The 22,813-nt window shown below is 35.5% G+C and overlaps 1 protein-coding gene across 7 annotated transcripts in view; it reads left to right on the forward strand.

Annotated features, from left to right (window-relative positions):
- The window catches only part of DEG14 (Trypsin family protein with PDZ domain-containing protein), a 213,789-nt gene that overhangs the window by 151,216 nt on the left and 39,760 nt on the right, over window positions 1-22,813 (forward strand). For all 7 annotated transcript variants that reach the window (XR_016353291.1, XM_089789659.1, XM_089789674.1 and 4 more), the window contains 2 exons: window positions 7,303-7,381; window positions 9,520-9,662. Coding sequence is in view for 6 of the 7 variants with exons in the window: in XM_089789659.1 (XP_089645785.1) it covers window positions 7,303-7,381; window positions 9,520-9,662 (222 nt within the window). In the remaining variant the exon portion in view is untranslated. The remainder of the gene's footprint in view (window positions 1-7,302; window positions 7,382-9,519; window positions 9,663-22,813) is intronic.

Here is a 22,813-nt window from a genome sequence, read left to right on the forward strand (position 1 = left end):
TATCATTCTCAGTCCTTGTCCGATACTTATGCCATTGTGGAGGGATGATTTTATGAGGGTCTTTGACTGATTGAAGGCAATTTTTCACTATAGCAGCACTGTAGTGTGGCACTATTCATATTACTATAGCAGCAAGATGGGAAGTCATTACTAGAATATCATGTTATAATGTTGGAGTAATTAGTAGGATTGTTATGTATTTAATTTTATTAGTTTGAAAACTAATATTATTTCAGCAATAGTTCAATCTTCAGTTTGCATAAATTCCTTCTTGTTCATGTTATGTGGTTTCAAATCTATGCAAAAACATTAAAATCTCTACCAGCAGTTGGTTTAGTTCTTGGGCATTTCTAGGGTGCCCATTACACTACTTGAAGACCTCACGTCTCCATTTCTACTTTCAAGACAATGAGATTGAGATCACCTCCTCCTATATTCACTTTGGGGTTGAGTTTTTCGGGTGTCGTTTGAGCCCGACATCTTCTATGCAGCCCCAGGTTAACAAAGGGGTTATTTCCTTGGCTATGCTCAAGAGACTTTGCTTCAGACACTACTTATAGGATACCTCGACCAAGATGTCCATTTTGGACTTTTTGGTTAGATTGATGGTCCTCTATGACTCTATTGTTTGGGGACCATCTCTCTTGGAGTCTGCTAGGCTTTGGTTGAGGGAATCCAGACCCTCCTTTAATGCATTATCAAATGTCATCGGTCCACCCCGCACAATATCATCTTAGCCGAGTTTGGTGCCTAGCATTTCATGTTTCGGAGTATCTTTGATTTGGTTTGGTTTCTCCATTGCCTTTAGGGTTTTGTGGCCTCCTTTAAAAGTCATCACAAATATTCTTACCTAATCTATTGCTCTTCTGAGGTGGTTGCAGGGTTCGACCTGACTAATAGAGCTCATTGTTGGTTCGCCCAAGCCTCAACTCTTCTTGGTTCGATTGGGATTGTGATTGATCTCCTCCCTTCTAGTTTGGATGCTTCCACTTAGCTCCTTCCATCTCGATAGGAGCTGAATTAGCATGTCATGTCTAACATCTATAGACAGTATATCATGATGACTTGGAGTAACCCTCCAAGGTGAGTCCACCCAAGGATGACCTTCTATGCTGAGCATAACATGGATTTCAGGACGTGGTCATTGTTCATCCTTAGTACCTCGCATGTCATTAGATTCATGCCTTACGCATCTCCTTAGGATCCTTTAGGGTGGTTTGACATCGGCTTCGCATATAGACAAATCATGAAATTGATAGAGAGGACATGATTTTCCACTTCTACCCTCTTGGGGAGGTGGTGTCGTAGACCCATTTTGTTTTTCATTGCCTCATCTACTATGAGATCAGGGGGAGGTTTAATTGCTTATTTAGAGGGTGTTTCAACCTATCATCTTTCCTCAAATACACAGACCAAGGATGTCTTGCCCTTTACCTGTAGGAGGTCTAGTGGCTTCCCGATTACACTCTTGAGCTTTAGTTCTTGTTGATACATACTTCAGACCAGGTCATCACCTCCTCCTTTACTCTTGGGTCTCCTACCTACGGGGTAAAGGGTTCGCTTGGCCATTCTTCAAGACACACCAAACCTTTGAGACCTTGCGGAGATTACGCTAGATAACATCCACATCAGCTTTATCCTATCTCCAACAATTCCTTGAGAGGCCTCAAATTGTACCCTTTTGTTCTGGACTACTTATCGTTTGTGAGGAGTTCTTAGGTTTCTTTTGCTCTATCTTCGGCTTTCCTATTGTGTTCTTTTTGTGGACACTATTTGGTGCTCCTACTGTTTGCAACCTTGTTGTAGGCTTTTCAGTCCCTTAGACCCTTTTGTGGTCTCTTGTTGGACATTAATAAATCTATCTTATGTAATCTTATGTTATCTTGGATATCCCTCAAGTTTGCATATTCTACTTTCCAAATCTGTTGCACATTATATCCACTACTTCTATAATAGTTAATTTGTCTGATTCTAATTAATGTGAATATTCCCTTTTGGAAGTAAATATTAAATTATAGTAAACATAAATAACAAATAAACAATTGATACAAATTAAATTAATATTTATTAATAAATTTTAACAATTATCTTAATGAACATACAAAACTAATAAATATCCAATTAATATATTATTACTTGTTTATAATGAATATTATAGACAGGCAATAATTAGTGATTACCAATGGTAGTGGTTATTAAAAACAAAAGGATGTAACTCTAAGGACAAACATATCTCAATAATATAACCCTTCATTCACAATAAATGATATATAGGGCAGTTCCATCATTCAATTGAAATCATCGAAGAAGAAAGATGCATAAGAATAGAAGATTATTTGGTTAGTGGGAAATTTTAAAGCATTCTTGGATGATTGGTAAGTCTATAGTAGAAAGGAGATTTACCTCACGACCTTGAGGAAGTGTATGGAGCAGTGTTGAAGGGCATGACTGGCGCCACAGGGAAAACTTGTTGGGCATATAGTTTGAAAAGAAGGCTCAAAACCTGATCCAGACAAGGTGAAAGTAATCATTGAGATGAGATTCTTGTGGACGTGACTGAGCTGAAGCCCTTCCTTGGACATGTGGGCTACTAACCAATGCTTTACGAAAGGGTTCGTGGAAATTCCACTACCATTGGAGAAACTTGCAAGGGTCAAGTGTTCACATGGGTTAGGAAATAAGAAACGACATTCCAAGAACTGAAGTCAAGACTAGTAGGTGAACTAATTCTAGCCTATCCTGACGAGGACAAAGAATTCCATGTCCATGCAGATGCCTCCAACTATGCCATTGGGGCCACCTTAGCACAAGTGGACACGAGAGGGGTGTACCAGCCAATATATTTTTCAAGCCGACTACTATCAAAAGCGGAAAGGAACTATTGTTCAACACAAAGGGAAGCTTTGGGCCTGGCGTATGCCATTCAGAAATTTTGGCATTATCTCCTCACCATACCCTTCAATGGACCACGAAGCACTAATGTACTTGGTGAATAAACCCATCATCCAAGGAAGGGAAAGTCAATAGCTTCTACTACTGCTAGAATTCACATTCACAATTGTTGTACGGCCCAAACAAGAGCCTTGTCATTGTTGACCAACTGTCAGGTTAAAATCTGTAGAATCAACTTATGGGGTGAACAAGGACTCCCTAATGTCCACCTATTTCAAATAGCATGTAAAGAACCCATTTGGTTCTAACTTCAATTCTAGTGGTTTGACATATTGTCAAAGACTTATCACACAAGCTCTAATGCCACTATAAAGAACCTCAACTAGTTCTATCTTCAACTTTAGTAGTTTGACATTTTGTCAAACACTTATCATGCAAGCTCTGATACAATTGTAAGAAACCCTGTTGGCTCACTCCGAATTTATGCTAAAGAATTGTTTTAGTTGTGTTTTGAGCTTTTGAAATTTGCAATTCTTGTTTTTTGGGTTTTTGAATATATAGAAACGCTCTTAAAATAACACAAATGGAAACTAATATGGAACACCAATACAATGATCTCAATTGCAATTATCAAACTTGCAAATTAATTACAATGCAAATAATTCAATTTATTAAGGACCCAATTTAGATGATAGTGTTGGAAAAACAAGTTGCAATAGAGGTGAATGTAGACTCTAGGCCAAATCTAGCATAGGAAAATGCCATGCCACTCTCTATAATTTGTAGCCTTAAGGAGAAACACTACCAATAGTGAGTTGTAACGTTGTTGGAGACCAAACGCAACTCGCATGTTGATAATGTGCAATGATCGCACATGTAAGTAAAGCCCAAACATTGCTTCAATCAGTTAACCGCAACACACCTAAACATTAATTGTAGTTGTATAAACCATAGTTTAAAAAGTCTGTATCGACAATATCTCGGCCGATCCAAAATTTTTGAAAAACTCAGAATTGGCAAAAACTTGGTGAAAAAATCGGCAATAAATCGACACTTTTATCAAACATTTGAAAATATATAATTTCTTAAAATATGTTAAAAAATGCACATACACACCAAATTTGTAGAACATATAATAATTTGAGATATCCACCACATATTAATCAAAGTTATTAGTAATTGTTAAATTATATAGATAAATAATAAAATAGTATTAGAGGAAATTTAAAAATTAAAACACACTATCTATGTAATTATAATTTTTTATTATTTACCAAAATAAAATATATTTTGATTTTACTGGTACAAAATAAATTAAGTTTTAAACAAAAATTCTTAATAAAATATATTAAAGTTTTTAAAAATAAAATACATTGAAGTTAAAAAGATTATTTCCAAAATACTATCGAGCAAACTTGGAAAGTAGAAAAAACCTCCTAGTCTGCAAGCTACCAAATACTTCCCAATCCAAATCGATGTAGACAAATTTATTTTGTGATTGTATGTATGATTCTTTTCCAATTGTCGAATGCCAATGCAAATGTCAATAGACTCGGTACCGTCTGTGATTCTTTTCCTATTGTCGAATGCCAACTGAAAGGACCCTATTCATGTCATCACATGGTAACTCGAAGTCAGACATTGTTGTCAAATGCAGGGATCAAGTTTTGAATGCGGAAAAATGTGAGTCGGTAGGCTAGGTCATGAATATTTTAAACCTAAAATGGCCCGCTTGACGACTTTTAAACAATATTTGCCGGCGATTTTTTGCTTTTACTGCAATATATTCCAAAATTGGCACCGCGATTTTATTCAATATCTCGTTGCCGATTAATGGTGCAATATTCCCGACCAAGCTTGTGCTCCGCAAAATATCGTTAGATTGGTGATATTTTGCTGAAATTTTAAACTATGGTATAAACCCTTGCAGTAATGGCATCCAGACTTATTCTTCTCCTTTGCCAAATCACAACAGATGGAATGATACTCAATCATTCGATCCTTAGTAAATGATTCAGAATTCAGTAGTATGAAACCTCGCTCAAAGTGCAAACAAATTTGAGGAAGGAATCTAGATTTCTTCCAAACTCACATTGAAACCCTTGGAGCTCAATATTATCAAAACAAAGATGTTATAATGGAATAGGTCAATTTGTTTCATGAAGGCATTTTATAACATTTACAAAGCCCAAGTCTTCAACAACACACTAGACACCTAATAGCTTCTTAGTTACACCTTTCACCAAAGCCCTTTGCTTTATACTTAGGCACATATTTGAATAATACAATTTATTAACTACCTTTGGCTCCAAAAATAACCTTTTCAACAATATTATGATATTATGACACATGAGGTCATTGTTTCATGTGCTCAAGATTTAAAACTTCTCAACCCGGTTCCAATGAGCTATGACACTAAGGTGGCCAATATACAATACCCAAAAAAATAACAACCTCAACATATTTAATCAAATAATAATCATAATTCACCTGTCTTGTGAAAATGACTAAAGAAGCATTAGAATCAAAACATAATGACACATGAATGATCCTGATGAAGAAAGACAATGAATGAACTTGACAAGGTGACTGACTAAAAATAGATGCTCCCTCCAAGATTCTTGGAGCCCAAACCAAAAGCCAAAAATAAAAGCTGAGAGCATCAGTCAACTTTAACTCATTTGAGCACATCTGGACCATCCATTGACTTTCTATATATAGTAAGTCCCACCAAATAGAGTCATAACCCTCAACAAAGTCCTTCAATCACTAGTATTAGCATACAAGGACCCAGTTTTAGGCTAAATCCATACACTATCATGCTCATGCTAAAAAGGGAGCATTACATAGAATGCCTACCTTCATGGTACAAACACATTGGGCAATACCTCTCTACTTCCATGTTCCCCTTAGAGATGCCACCAAGTGAACAAACAAAGATGGCTCCCAAGAGTAAAACATTCTAGTTAGTTAGTGGGTTACTATACAAGAACTTGACCATGTGGTGCAATGATGTGTCATGGAGGAAAAAATACCAAGTGTGTTGAGGGAATAGCAGGAGGGCACATGGAGCCCAATGTAATGACACATCAGGTTCTAGTGACAAGACTATGGTGGCCAATGTTGTACAATGATGCACATTAGTGGGTACTCAGTTGTGATACTTGCCAAAGGGCAGTCAAACCATTGAAATGAGATTTTAGGCCATTATTTTGTTCCCAATCACAGGTGCTGTTTGAAAGATGGGGCCTAGAGTTCATGGGACCACTCAAGGTGAGTTCCACACGACGATAAGAATGACCCGATTTCTATATGAGAAAATAGTTACCCAATTGGGCATACCTATATCCATCACCAACAACCAAGGGGTACATTTTATCAATCAAGTGACCAGGAAAATGACAGCTGATTTTTGTATATTCCATAACTTGTCGAGTCTGTACTATGATCTATGATGTTTGCTACCAATTCTTGATTAAGCAATAGCTTTTTACAAAAGATTTGGCTAAGTATTGTATAGTGTAATATTCAGGAAGAAATAACTACAGAATGTTCTACTTGAATTTGGTCAATGGGGTTGAATGATGCTAGAATGAGTGATAAGAAGCAGGGAATGCTAGGTTCGCACACTCTGCTGGTCTGCTGATCATGCTTTGTATATCTCTGTGAAGGCAGTTTGAAATACTTTTAATAAGGCTATGAACCAGCTTTCATAATATAATAGTGGGGTGGTTGCCCATTCCCCAACCAATAATCTGACTTATAAGTCTATAATTAAATAATTTTGATCCTTTTTGTGAATAATCATAGTATGGTTATTATAACTGTTAATTTAGTTTGGTTAATTCTCTGCTAGCTGGTTGTTTCTTGGTTGTTAGGGTAGTTCTCTGCTACAGTGATGTCTCCTGTTTGTTTTTGCTGGTAGTGTGCTGGTTGCCAGCATTTTGTTTGTAAGGGCCGACACCCTTGTTTTGGTCGCTTTATATTTCAAAAACATTGGCCTCTTTGCTGTTTTCAGATAGTTTATAACAATTTATTAAAACTCTTGGAAATAGATGAACAGCACTCCTTGGTAAATGATTTGTTCTGAATATTTCTTTAGTCAATGTTGAGTTCCATTTTGCTTAAGAATGAACATGAATGCAGAAACATATACCAGTTAGAAAAATGGTAGAGACAAGCCAATCACTGTCATTCCATCACCTCTCCAGGCATCACAGAAGAAAAATACATATTTGAGATTTTTGATTGCTATTTTTCAAATAGCGGAAACTTGAATCAGTGTTTGGCTGTTGTGAGATTCTGTAACTGTTAACTTTCTTAATTTGCATGGCACTTCAGTACGTGCTTTATATTTTGCATGGCACTTCAGTACATGCTTTATATTCACATATGATATCGGTATTCTAGTTGTGTAGATCGCAAAAGCAGTGAGATAGGCCTGGGAGGACGCAGCGAATACTTACAAACTGATTGTCCAGTCAATGAGGTATTTCCCTATTTATGAAGACATTTTGTTTTCTGTGGAAAATGTGATGGGAACATGCAGCAAACATATCTACAAAAGTGTCCATTATTTTATTATCAAATTACTCATGATGCTTACTGCAAGTATTATTTTCAGTTGTTTGAGACATGCAATGATTTAGGTGGATTCCTGCCCAATCTTTCTTGTGTACATCTTGGATTCTGGTGTGGGGTTTTGAGCCTGGTCTATGCATTTTGATTTTATAACATGCTGAGCTGTATAATACAGTTTTAACTTTTGAGCATATTCATAAGTGGTCCCAAAATTATATCAATAAAGAACAAATGCTAAATACGGAAGAGAGAACATACCATACCAAATGTTATACACGCTAAGTTGAGAGTTTGTAGCTTTATTGATTTTCTGTAGCATATATCAACTAGCTAAGGTAAAGGGAGAACCTCTCAACATGATAACTATCCGACTCTCATCATACTATATATGGGCAATCAGCCAAGAGATATATGTTGGTTAGACTGACAATTTCAAGGTACTTATCGTACTAACACAAATAATAAACTTAAGCAGGCATTTGATATAAATGCTGACACTTGATATGCAAACCATGCTTGACATTATTTTAATGACACACAACCACCAATTAGAAAGTAACCGTTTAATATATCTCTTTCAAACAAGTCAATGTCCTTGCAAAGACCTATAAGGGACTATAAGGGACTGAAGGTTGGGGGAAAACTGGCAGCTAACATGTATATCCAAGTCTCCTGCTATAGTGTGGTTGTTGCAGTCATTTCCGTATATGATCATAGGAGTATATGGGGAAACATTCGAGGAATATTTGATAGAGAATTGATGAAGATGAATACTGGGCTGCAAGAATGCATTCAAGTCTTTACTAGCAGATTTATGGCCTGTCACCCCATGTTGCAAACTTCATAATGATTGGAAAGGCTTCAGGAACTGAAGGATGATCTCTTTTTCATTATGCACAGAACAACTAAAATGACATAGCATTGTAACACTCAAATATTCTCAGATAGAAGCTTTGTCTTTTCTACTCTACCCAATCAACGGGAGCTGCCCCCAAGGCAGCAGTTTGCATATATCAAGTAGATAAATAACTATATTAGTATATTATAAATTTTCTAATTTGTAAAACATTCCTACTTTTTATACCATCCAATTTATCCCCTAAAAATGGCCTCCCATCCTCTACTGTCCCATAAATGCATTATTTCTTGCCATCTCTATGAGTGAAAATGCCACAGAACACAGTTTAACATCTTAAGATTTGTTTTAATCTTTGAGGTTTTGATATGTTCCCCAGTGGATCCCCTTTACTCTTAGGATAACTCTTTCTTGCCATTATCCTCACGGGAGTAGAGGTAGCCCTACATTCTTAATAACAAGTATCCTCCTTGGAAGATTAATCTTGTTGTCTCTTTTTGATGAGAAGAATGCTGTCAAACATTTTGTAGGCATCAAGAGCAGCACCACCAATCTTCTGGATTTCCAGTTTCCCTAAGCTCAAGCTTTTGACATTTTGAGTTCATAAAAGGATCCTTGAGCCCAAGTCAATCTTCCATCTCTTTTAGAAAGCTGATTTTTGGAGGCTTCCCCATTTTTAAGCTGCATGCATTCTCTTCATTTTTCCCAAGGGGAAAATGTGTTTTGAAGTTCTTTGGGCATGATATCTGACAAAACCATGTTGATCCTTTCTTCAGACTTGGTCGGTAAGAGGAGTTATCTATGAAACTCTGGGTTCGTGGCCATAGGTTTGTTGTATCTTTAGAAGGAAATCATTGTCTCCTCTTCCGATTGTTTTACCTTTCAGTAGTTAGCTTTTGTGACCAGGTCTGCAGGTAATGGGAGGGGTATGGATATGGGGTGAGTTGCATGTCTAGGGTGATGTTGCACGAACAAGCAATAAAGCTGTGTTCTACTCTCAACAACATAATTTGGAAAACATATAAGCAATGGTTTCATTGGAATAGAATGCTCAGTAAATTCATACACCTATTTCAGACTTTCAGTTAATTGTGTTGATCCTTTCTTGGGTGGATTATGTGCTCGTCAATAGTTTCTTGTTCTGATGTTGGCCTTTGAATCAACTTGAATGTTTGGCTGTACTGTGACAGGGAAATTCTGGTGGACCATTGGTAAATCTTGATGGTGAAGTGGTTGGTGTCAACACATTGAAGCTTCGTGGTGCTGACGGAATGGCATTTGCCATTCCTATAGATTCTGTAATAAAGATTGTTCAGCAGTTCAATAAACATGGGTATTTTCATTGGCTTTTGAGATGTTCCTTTGCATTTTATTTCTCACTAATAGAGATAATTTTTTATGTTTGTTACATTTATACATGAGTTCCACCAAATATTTTTTAGGTGATAAATTGATTGTTTATGTAAGGATTTTGTTATCGATCAATTTAAACAGAATTGAAGTCGAACAAAGAAAATGGTTGAATTTTATTGCTGGGAAATATATTTTTTGTCTGAAAATTGTCACTGTATTCCATAGGAATCATACCAACTCTTGGCCACTTAAAGAATTGAAGATCCGATAAAACAATTTGAGTTTACATCTGGGACCTATCTTACCAACTGTTGAAATGTAGGAAATCCTTGATGGGATATCAGTCTAGAATTTCTCAAACCAATAAAGGTCCACTTGGATGGATACAATCCTTTGGTGCTGTACTAGATTAGCTAGCTTACCTGCAAACTTGCTATCAATTTGTTTTATCGAAAGGCATCTCTATCCTTTAACAAGGAGTAGAGGTTTTTATCATGTATTAAGGTTTCTCTGAATATCTCAAAATCTTACTAATTCTAGCACAGCAACAGAGCATTGGTCAACTATGTCTAAATAGCATGGAGTGGAGTTATGGACCAGTATTAACTTGGTTCCATGAGCTTCTTCACTCTAGTAATTAATGATAAAGAAGCAAAATTTGCGATTAGTCATGGATCTGCAATGTTTGTGAATATTTCCTTGTTAAAATCATAGTTTTCAAATAAATTGTTGATTGGCAAGTTCAAGTTTATCTCAATTTTAAATTTTTTTGCAACTAAACATGACTTCAATGTTTTTTACTTTTGTATGGTTGGGTTGGTTGGCAGATTTGAAATTTTTTTTTTGTGCGGGATATATTGTGTATGCATGTGGTGTTTGTTGTCGGTAAAACTATACTATAGCCGACGGGATTAGTTAGTGTCTGAAAGGTTACGTGACGGTTGAGTCACCCCTTCGGGAGATATATGTACATCGTCTGAATGGAATTATGAAGCATCATTGTAATCGTGATTGTATATTTGCGTATATGAATAAAGTACTATTGTGTTACTCTATTACATTCTAGTCTCTTAATGCGATAACTATTTGTTTACCCTGTATGATAAACATTTGGTGCCATTGCCGTCACCTATGAGAGAAGTATCTCAGGTGATGGATCCTCCAACCCCACCCGAGAAGAGTCATCCTACTATTGTAGTTGAGCCACCACCCCCACCTTCGACAGGGAGTACTATAGAGAGGATGTTAGAAGCAGTAGAGTTAGTGATGGCCATGGAGCGCCCCACATCATCAGACCTCTTGGCAGCTATAGAGGAGGATGTTGAGACGTACTTAGTGGACGTGGTTTCAGCACAAAGACGTGCTTTGGAGGCAGCGGTGCAGGAGTTAGAGTAGGTTTTGTCATTCATGCGGGTTGATTGTCTAGCAACCTTCTTAGTATGTTTCAAGGCACGAGGATGGCCGAACACAGAGACCCCAAAGATGCGCTAGGAGTGAACTGCTAAGGAGCCTATAGCAGAGAGCAGAATTGAGAACCTGACATGAGAGATAGTACAAGTGTATCAAGAAGCGTACTATGCTCTACAAAGGAGTGAGGTAGATCAAGTAGCAATAGTGAGGGCTCGAGAGGAGACAACTACCAAATTAGCTGCAGTAGAAGCCAGTTTGGCCGCACAATAGGCAGCTTGGGAGAAAGAGCAGGCAACACTCATTGCTAAGAAGGAATCAGAGAAGGCAACATTTGTATCTCAGTTGGGGGACGTGAAGAGGGAATTAGATGCAAAGGAGGTGGAGCTCCGAAACATAGTTGAGATGATGAAGAGAGCATTAGAACTTCAAATGTAGGCTAAGGTGGATTTGGATGCCTGAACGCAGTAGGTACACGAGTTGTAAGCACAACTGACTGAGTTACGGGCATAAAGGACATCTTCTACACCAGACCTACCAGGGATGCACCCCTCTTTTTCTTAGTTTTTTCTGAGTCTTGATGTACTTAGTAGTTTAGTTGTCTCTATTTTGTCGTCCAAAGATGACTTTTCTTTTGGGGGGGATGATGTTGTTGGCAAAACTATACTATAGCTGACAGGATTAGTTAGTGTCTGAAAGGTTGCGTGACAGTTGAGTCACCACTTCGGGAGATATATGTACATCGTCCAAATGGAATTATGAAGCATCATTGTAATCGTGATTGTATATCTGCATATATGAATAAAGTACTATTGCGTTTTGGGTACATTCTAGTCACTTAATGTGATAACTATCCGTTTACCCTATATGGTAAAAAATGTTTACAAGAATGATATATTGTAATGTCTCCTTTTTAGCATGACCATGATAGTGAATGGATTTAGCTTATTATCGGGTCCTTGTAGGCTAATACTGGTGACTAGAGGTCCTTGTTGAGTGTTATGGCTCAGTTTGGTGGAACTTACTATTTGTAATAAGTTAGTGGATGGTTCAAATGAGCTCAAATGCATTAGACAAGTTGAATGATGCTCTTAGTTTTTGTTTTTGGCTTTTGTTTTGGGCTCCAAGAATCTTGGAGGGGGCGTCTTTTTTTAGTAAGTCATCCTGTTAAGTTCATTCATTGTCTTTCTTCATCAAAATCACTCGTGTTGTCAGATTTTGATTTTGATGCTTCTTTATTCATTTTTTCAAGCTGGGGTCAATTATGATTATTATTTAATTAACTACGCTAAGGTTGCTATTTTTGTTGGTATTGTCATTGTTCACCTTAGCATCATAGCTCGTTGGAACTAGGTTGAAAAGTTTTAAATCTTGGGCATAGGAAACAATGATCTTGTGTGTCAGAATATCATGATATTGATGATGCGGTTGTTTTTTGGAGCCAAAGGGAGTTAATAAGTTATATTATTCAAATATGCGTCTAAGTATAAAGCAAAGGGCATTTGAGTGAAACGTGTATTCAAAAAACTCTTGGCGTTGAGCGTGTAGAGGAAGCTTGGGCATTAAAAATGTTACAAATGCATTTCCTTGCAAAGGATTGAATCATTTCATTAAGCATTGCTTATTTGATTAAGTATGGATTCCAAGGGTTTGGCATTGAATTGGAGGGAATGATGAATTTTCTTCAATGGTTTTCAACACTTTGAGTTGAATCTTATGCCAATGAACTGTGTTTGTTATCTGATCAGCTGAATGCAAACCAATCTGGTTTTGGTGCAAATCATTGTGACAAAGGACAGCTACATCAGGTGTTTATATTCCTGCCATAATACTTAGTATTGGATGCCATTTTAATGCACATTAAAGGGCCGTGATCATCACTATAGAAATAGCGTTGGAAATTTTGCTAGTTCGAATCTCTAATTTGGAATAGCATATCTTGTCATAGGGCTTTGAATGATTTTCAGAAGGCAGCATTTGAACATATGGAGGTTCCATTTGTTGTTAAAGTCATTTTTAGCATCAACAAGGAACCCAATGTTCAATATCTACATTTGCTAGAAGTCTTCAGCATAGATTGAGTGTGAGCTAGAAAAGCTGAATACAGTGGTATCAAAGCTTGCATGATAAGTGCCTGACAAAATGTCAAATCACTAGAGTTCAAGTTAGAACTGGTTGAAGTTCTTTACAGTGGTATTTGAGCAGTTTCCTGCTATCCTGCGGGGTTGGGAATTTTATGTGCGCTTAATTTGTGAGTGATCAACACTCTTGCAAGTTATTTTAATCTTGGACAATTATAGGAAATCCATTAAATATGGAAACCAGGTGAGCAGTGTGTCATGTCTCAGGAAACAAACAAGTGCTATGGTAAATGAAATGGAGCATTTAAGCCAAACACTGGAAAGCCTAAATGCAAGACTTGCAGAACCGGTGACAGTTGATAGGGCAGCTAGGTTTATGGTTTATGGTTTCCTACTATCCTGCGGGGTTGGAAATTTTGAGTGCGCTTAATTTGCGAGTGATTAACACTCTTGCAGGTTATTTTAATCTTGGAGAATTATAGGAAATCTAGTAAATATGGAAACCAGTTGAGCAGTGTGTCATGTTTCAGGGAACAAACAAGTGCTATGGTAAATGAAATGGAGAATTTGAGCCAAACAATGGAAAGGCTAAATGCAAGACTTGCAATACTGGTGACAGTTGATAGGGCAGCTAGGTTTATGGTTTCCTTTTTCAACAAGTCCTCTTTACAGAGAATGCAGGAAGAGAAACTAGAGATTTTCATAGAGGAGACATCCAAGAGTCTTCACAACGAGTTTCAGCAACTAGTGATCATGGTGAAGATGTTAATTTCCAAATATATATATTTAATTACTTACATAAATGATAAATTGCAATTTTAAAAAATATATTTCATATTTTCTGCTATTAAATATTATTTTAGCTAGCCATTGTACCCAAAATTTATGGTCTTCAACCTGTTCTGATACTCCATAGAACACTAGCAAATTGTTTTATTTTTTCAATAGAAATCAGATGTTTTGGGCATTGGAAATATCTTTGACAACTCCATCTGTCACAAGGAATTTAATGGACAAATAGTGTTGAAAAGCTTTTTGTGCACATCAACAGCTAAGGGGTTTGTAGCCGTTCAGAAGGGTAAACCACTCATGTTTGAGGATCTCTGAAATGAAACTCAATGCTTAGGTTGCTTGCCACACACAATGATCCTACCCAGATACAACCTAGAGGGCCTGAGCCATTCACACACAAATCAAACATAAAAGGAAACAATATCTAAATATGCGTATCTGTGTAGTATCATTTATTTATATAGAAAAGGAAAATGTTTTAGGGGAAATCAGAGAAAATTATTTTAGATTGATCGTGATCAAAGATAGCATAAATCTAATTTCAACCATTCTTACTACAGAGAAAAACAATTTTTGAATAACCACTGCCATTTTCACAGTATGTTTTAAGATCTCAAGTTCAGAATTCAACCAAGCATCTGAAAACACTGAACTCAAGTCAAACTCAAGACAGTTGCAAGAATTATGAAAGTATATATTAAAATAGCTTTGCTCAAGATATACTCAGTATTCTTTCTGTAAAGGTAATTGTTTATTTCTAGAAACTACTCCAATTGTTATGCCATTCTGAAAGCTATAAAAAACAATTATGAAAATGAAGAAAGTTGCACACTCTTATCTAGAGAGGGGTTGTTAAATCAATATAAGAACAACTTTTTCAATTTGTAACTTTAGCAATCCTAGCCAATAATCAAAACATCCACACGAATAAGATCTAGCAAATTAGAAAACTAGATGAACTGATTTTACATGGAGACCCTTGTGGGAGAAAACTACAGCAAAATATTTCTGTATAAAACATTTATTATAACTTTGTAGGCACCAACCTACAAGAGACACCAATCCCTCTACACTAAGCACCAACTCAGCAAGAGACTTTGTTTTCTTTGACTAAGGGTCTCCAACCTTTTGAAGTAGAAGGAACTAAAGTAATATGATTGTGATATTGTTGGATCTACCCCAGATTCGTTCAAGGTTTTTAACAAAAAATTGCACTCAATTTGCCCAGAACCGTTTCTCTTAAAATCCTATTTCAGTTTGAATTATGATCTTCAATATAAGCTCACAAATCTAATTTTTGCTCTCGTTAGTACTCTCATAAATCTGTTATATTATCTCATATTTCTGCTCTAAAGAATCTGCAATGATATCCCTTTCTTCTGCTCTCAAAAATCCCTGATCGACACTCTTATTCTCTGCTCTTAATAGGAAAAATATATAATGAACAGTTGCAGAAATGACTCCCAAACATTTCTTATTTATACATCTTCAAAGTGCCTTATCTTCCAACATTTATGAGCCTTGGACCAGGGCGGCCAGCAACTCTAATTTAATTTTATTAAAATAACTCTTTTCTCAGGGCTGAATGAGGTTGACCAAACACAATAAACCTTATTTATTATTTATTTATTATCTTGCCCAAAGCTGGGTGCAGCATCTTAGGGGGGCTGAACCAAATAGGAGGGGACACCAAATATGCTTACATGTTTATTTTCCACACAACACACTTCTGAAATATTTTCTTAAGGAAGTTGGTCTAATCAATGACATGACCTCAATGATAATTTAATTCAACAGCAACCCCCTTTTTCACTGATGGTAACCCTGCAAATGACAATCTTCGAATGCAACTAGCTGACTGAAATGCTCCCCCTTCGACAAACTTCTACCCTTTGACAACAATGGCAAAGAGTATTCAGGCCTTACTGTATAAGGCAATGAATAGTCTCCCCTCCCCAACCCCCCCTTCAACCTCCCAAACATATGCTTTTGTTGAAATTTGGCTAATGGATAAGAAAAACTTAACCCCCAATTTATCCTTTAGGTACTCAAAACTCACGAGTCTCTTTTGGAAGAGGCCTTGTGAAAATATTTGCAATCCTTTTCTTTGTAGAAACTTATTCTAACTTTACTTGCTGCACAAGTACTTGATCCCACAAAGAAATTATATTTTGTAATGACCCCAAAGAGGGCCTTACTTAATTTTTTTTGAAATTCTTAATTTGGGATTTTGATTGCATTTGTGAAGGACCCCTTATAACATTCTTTACTAAGAGAATGCCAATTCCTAATGATTACATTCGTCTGTATGCCTTTGAATTGGACAAGGAATAAACACTATTTTATAATACATACTTAAGTGTAATACCTTAACCCTCTCCCAATCACTAACCCTGAAGTGGATGGTAGAATTACTACTGCTCGAGTATGACAATCTACTCGAGGCTTTCTCATGGTTCTCACCCATATTGAGATTCCTTTGCCTTAGAGTGATTGAGTTACTCCTTCCCTTAAGCAAATTCCTGATCTGCTTGGTTGTATTAATGAGTGATTAAATAATTGACTTGGTATATATTATTATGTTTATATCATAAATATATGTTAGATGTTCTTTTGAATAAGCATCCAAGTTCATGATGCATTTAGCTGCTAACTTGTTTAAGTATTGATTACTTAGTTCTCTCCTAGACTCAATCCTAGGGAGAGCATGGATTTACTTATCATAGGGCTTGACACCAATACATTCTCTAGATTTACTCCACATTTCCCTACATTACACCATCTATCAACTCTTGGGGCAATAGTAAGGGATTAAGGAATAAACTATAGAAATTTTAATTTTTTTTATTACAAAATATACATACATACCTTAATATATATATATATATATATATCTGTGTGTGTGTGTGTGAATGAATGTGTTTATATAGATAAGTATATTAATGTTCAACAAGAGGCCACAAGGGCCTAATGGATTGGAAAAAGTATAACAAGGCAACAACCAACAACGGGAGCACCAATAGTGTTTGTAGAAAGAACTAGCAAGAAAGAAAAAGAACAAGAAAGAAAAGAACTGAAGGATACGATGCAGGGCGAGGCTGTTTCCTGGTCCATATATATAATTCAAATATATTCTTCACATATAATATTTCTATTCTTAGCATATAGAACTATTGTACAAAATAGTTCATACATATCTCTAACTCATTTCTATTAATGTATAACAAAACATATGTTGATCCCTATATACATTTCTATTCATTAGCTTATATTTAAATGTATATAATAATCCATATATAAATAAGAGAAATTTTTCTTTAATGTAGTTCTCTTTATAAGATGATTCACTTAATGTTTTGCCATTTTAAATATTGAATAGTCAAGCCTAATAATTAAAGTGAGCAGCGAGAACATACCTCAAACATGGCTTGACCTATATGTTATTGAGAAATGGCGAGTAAGAACAGATCATTGTATAACTTCGGGGTCACCCTATAACGTCGGCTTTTGTCCTATTACTTAGCCTTTATTAACTTGTTTGACCCTTTTAACACTATATGCTTATGTTTTAGTGGTATGTTGGTTTTGGTATTGTTTGATGTCCACAAACATGCAAGAATTTACCTCCTTTCCTTTTTATATCCTTCCTATGTTATACCTCTTATTATAATTATTTATCAACTATATAAAAGCTATATATATCGACATCCATTATCGAATATAGTCACCAATATATTTAAGTTACTTTGTTTAATTATATAATATAAGTTTATTACACAATAACATTGATGTATTTCATATTATTGTTAATATATAATTCATGCAAGTCTTATAATTGAATTAATTCTAAAAGATATATACTTACCTTCTTTCCACATTGGATGATTTTTTTTATTTGTTAAGTTATTCAATGTTTCTTATAATATTCTCCTTCATTTCCTCCTTCATTTTCTCCTATGATTCTTTTCTTGTTTTCCTTTTGAATAATCCACTGCCTTATTATTATTCTCTTCATTTTATTTATTTCTTTTTCTTTTCTTCATGTTTCTTCCTTTGTTGTGTATGATCTTCAAGTCATTTGTAATGTAATGGCCAGTCACAACCCCTTTTATTTAGCCATTGGGTTAGTAAACATTTAAGATATAATACTTGATATCGTTTATTGTGAATTGTATAGAATTCATCTAAACCATAATATTTGGTGATTTAATAATAATACATATTTATTATATATATCCAATATTAATATTAATGATTATTAGAATTTTATTTTTATTTATACAATGGCACATTGATTTATTACTATACAATTAAAAGACAGAATTATTTAATTAATTATTGATCAGTTATTAAATAAGGGGTTCATGTATTTATTATTAGAGCAATGGATAGAGTACATACATTTAGGAGTCTATTTGTATTATGCACCAATGAGGGCTCATGATTTAATTAATCAGATTATGCACCAATGAGGGCTCATGATTTAATTAATTAGAATATGTTTTGTTCTTCAGTGCATAACATAATTCTTGGATATGTTGATGGCACATGCATTATCATATTGTACAAGGAGTGGATTCTCATACTCAACGTTGATATGTTTCAATTGTTTTTTATCCATAAGACTTGTGCACGCTGCCATGATATATTTTGCGTCTTCTTTAGATAGTGAAACTGATGCTTGTTTCTTGCTTAGCCAAGCTACAAAATAATTGTCAAGAAAGAATGCACCTCCATCCACTACTGTTGCTCCTGTCATCAGTACCACCAGCCTAGTCACCATCTATGTTTGCTATAAGGGCAAAATCTTCACTTCTTGGATACCACAATCCGAAATCCATAACCCTCTTTTTTCCAATATTCTCTTGAGTGCATTAACATGGCTTTCTTTTGAAGCTTACTAAAACCGTGCTACTAAGCCAATTGCTTGCATAATCAAGCCTCGTGGTTGTTAGATATACCAAGATCCCAATAATGGATCTATACATAGTCTGATTTTCTGCAAGAGAGTCACCATCTTTGCTCAATTTGCAACTATTAATGGTAGGTGTACATATGGGATTGCAATTTTTCATTGTAAACTTTTTAAAATATTTGGTCTAAAACATAAAGGTTCCTTTTGCAAACCAAGAGGGAAAGATGACTCACCTAGCATTGACATTTCAAATTTCTTTTGCATGTTTGAGGTGAAATCTTGGCACATCTTATCACTATCATTACCAAAAATGATGTCACCATCATATGCAACAATTAACAGCTTATCTCCTTCATTCTTGATATATAGGTTGCTATCCACCACCTCTTTCGAAACATTTCTCGTGGAGGTACCCATCTGCCCTTGAATGCCAAACCATTCTGCCCTGCTTTAGCCCATAATAGATGTTCTTTAGTCTACACACATAATCTTCATTCTCTAATAAGATGAATTCTTCAGATTGTTCATTACACACTTCTTCAAGTTTTCCATTTAGAAACTCTGACTTGACGTCCATTTAATAAACATTGAATCTTTTGAAACTTGCAAGGGCTAAGAACATTCAAATGGTATCTCATCTTTTAACAAGGGCAAATGCTTCCTCAAAATTCATTGCTTCAACTTGTGCACAGTGCTTGAACATGATTTATCCTTTATTCTTTGCAACTTTGCCACCTTAACTTTTCTTATTTTGAAACATCCACTTGGATACAAAAATGTTCTTTTCCTTAGGTCTTGGCATAAAAACTCAAGTCTCATTCTTTTCCATTTGATCCAATACTTCCTCCATGTTTTTGATTCACTGCTTATCTTTTCAACTTTAGAAAGAAAACACAGGTTTGCATTCTCTAGTGTATTGGCATGTTTTCTCGTTTAAATTTATGTGCTTCAATAATCCAATTTCAGGATGGTTGCTAAACAAACTTGGATGGTGTCTTGGGTGGTGCCTTTGATGAAATTCTTGTATTTTCTTGCACTATTTCAGTTTCAGTTCCATTCTTTGTCTCTCCTTCTTTGCAGCTTTCTACCTTTTGACAATCAATTCCTCATGTTGTCTCCCTTTGATGCTTTTCCAACCTTCATATTGGCACTTTTAACAACTTTGTGCAATTGCTTGTTAGAGCACCTGTAAATATTGCTTCTTATGGAATATTTGAGGAAGATAATATCATTGCTTCTAGAATCAAATTTTCCCAAATCTGCCTCATCCCTTCTTATGTATCATTTGTTTCCAAAAATCTCATTATACTCTAATGATGCAAGTCTTCCTTTCCAAAGTTCATAAGGGATGTTGTTGTTGTTTAGCCTGATTTGCGCTCAGTTGCAAATGTATTCGGCTCCAAGAATTGCTTCTTTCTAAAATGTATCAGCTATCTTGGACTCATTGAGTGTGACTCTTGGCATGCCTTGAATGCTCTATTCTTTCTCTCAACTAGTTCATTTTGCTATGGAGTTCTTGCAGCTGAATGTTGTCGTCTTATACCTTTCCTTTCATAGTATTCTTCAAACTCATTCGAGTTCCTTTGTCAGATCTAAGATGTAATACCCACAATTTCATGAATATCAACTTCATCAGCCTATTTTCTAACCCTCATAGGCTAATGAAGTTGTTCAAAAGGTCTTAATTGGTTGAGCTAGAGGCTATTCTCCCACTCTAGTGGCTAAGTATGTTTAGGATTGCTCTTCATTTGAGTTAGATTGGAACACTTTCTATTTATAACAATTTTGTGGTAGTGTTGAGATTTTGTAATGTTGACTAGAGTAGTTATTTAGACTTACAATTTATAGTCAGTCCTATTCAGGAGTAGCTATATCTTGCAGAGGCTCCCAAACTCATGGTATACACAGTGATTAACTCATTCGTTAATTGGCTCGTTTTGAGGGACTTACTATTTATAGTAAGTCAATTATGCCCATGTTTCTATATTGGTAAGTAAGGGCATCTAGACTGGCCTCAATTGCAGTAATGACCCTTTGCACTTTTGATTTGATAAGGTTCAAACTTTTAAGTTGAAAGTTAGAACTTGCAAGGGCTCTTATAGTGGTATTAGAGTTTGCATGTAATGTGTTTGACAAAATGTCAAACATCCAAAATTGAAAACTGAAATCAGTTTTGAGATAATATCTTAGTGTGGGATAATATATTAGACATTTGATCTTCAGCCCTATTTCATTCTCTACGAAATCTTTCAATGACTTATTCTTCTCTATTGCTTCAGGTTTTTCTTTAAAAAACGTTACCCATGTCATCCCAAAAGAATATAACCAATCAACAACATGAAATAGTTCTCATCTTGCAAGCTTTTTGTCCTTGTTGTCCCACACAAATTGGTGCAAATATCTTCCAAAAGCTTTGATGTAGAGTACGCCTTTTTTGAAGCTTGTTCTTGTTTGTTTCTCATATTGACATCATTTGGAAATGGCATTTGTTTGCACAAATTTTGTTGGAAGGTATTGGGGATTAAGGGGACACACAAAGAAGTAAATAAGGTATGTTCATCGTTTTGATATTACTATATCCTAGAGCTCCTAGACTCGCCATGACTCACTGAGTCTAGGTGAGTCCTGAATCTAGTCAGCGTCGGCAAGTGAAATTGACTCTGATTTAGATTTGTACAAGTCAAGAACGTGACTCACCATGACTTCCTGAACCACGAGTCACATATTGACTGTCCAAAAGTTTGTGTTACATCCCAATTTTTGACCTAGCTTGAAATATAGTCGTTGAGGTTTGCATGAAGTTAGTTGGCAGTTTAATTTAATATAATCTGGCAAAATGGTAAGATAGTTGGTCGTTATGATTTCAAGTGAAGATGACATGTTAGTTGATCATTAATCGCGAATTCATGGAATTCAGATGAAAGGTTAACTGTTATGATTATTTATGATTAAATAATATATAAATTAATTACGAAGAATTTCTTTGCAGGAAGCATGTTGAAGGGGTGAAAGCATTGTCAAAAAAGGATTAGGTAGGGCATCACCAATATTGGGCAAATAGGTAAAGGACCTAGCTAAAATACATCTAGGAGACTTGCATGAGTTATTTAATAATTTAATTAAAATATTTGGGATAAAATGTTAAACGTATCTTAAAGGATTTTAAATTATCTTTTGTTGTAGTATTTTTAATAATTGTTTATAAATGTTCATTTAAATATAACAATGATTTGGCACCATTATCATTTAATAATTTAATAGTTGTACATTATAATAATGTTCGGATTATAATAATTGTATTATTATAATCTTCGAATTTTAATCTTCCAATTCTTTCCAACTTCTTATTCTTTTCTTTCTTCTTAGTCAATTTAATATTTGGAATCCGAATGGTCATCTTGGGGGTTTTCATAGGGATTTTCTTGTAACTGATGGACGCTGTAAGAACATTTAATATATTTATATGAAACCTTTAAATGTATATGGACATCCATCCTTGCTCTCGACATTCTTCCATGCTCTTGGCATTCTTCCCGCTCTTGGCTTTCAAGCCATTCACATTTGAACCCCTCAGCTAGCATACAAATAATTGCAGAGGTAATAGCGGGTGTATACTTGCTTACGGTTGAGTAAACTTGCCGTGGATAGAAGGTCTCCCCAAACACCCAAGCTACTTAGTAACCAGGCAGAGTCACGTAAGGTTTATATTGCATTTCATTGAAACCGTTTTCCATTCCATCATAATTGTTAATGCATAAATAATCGTTCCTGTAGTAGACATACATGTTAATCATCTTTCATTGCGAGTATATCATTTTCCTCTTGTATTAGAGAATACGAGCTATGAAGAAGTCATACGTTTTCCATATTCAATCTGCCTTTTATTTAATAGTGTTGTAAGATAATGGTTGAAGCCGATTGTCGTCCTTTTCCAAG

The sequence above is a fragment of the Cupressus sempervirens genome, chromosome 1, assembly GCF_028749045.1.
Source record: "Cupressus sempervirens isolate cs-2001-9-10 chromosome 1, ASM2874904v1, whole genome shotgun sequence".
In the NCBI taxonomy this organism is placed as follows: Eukaryota; Viridiplantae; Streptophyta; class Pinopsida; order Cupressales; family Cupressaceae; genus Cupressus; species Cupressus sempervirens.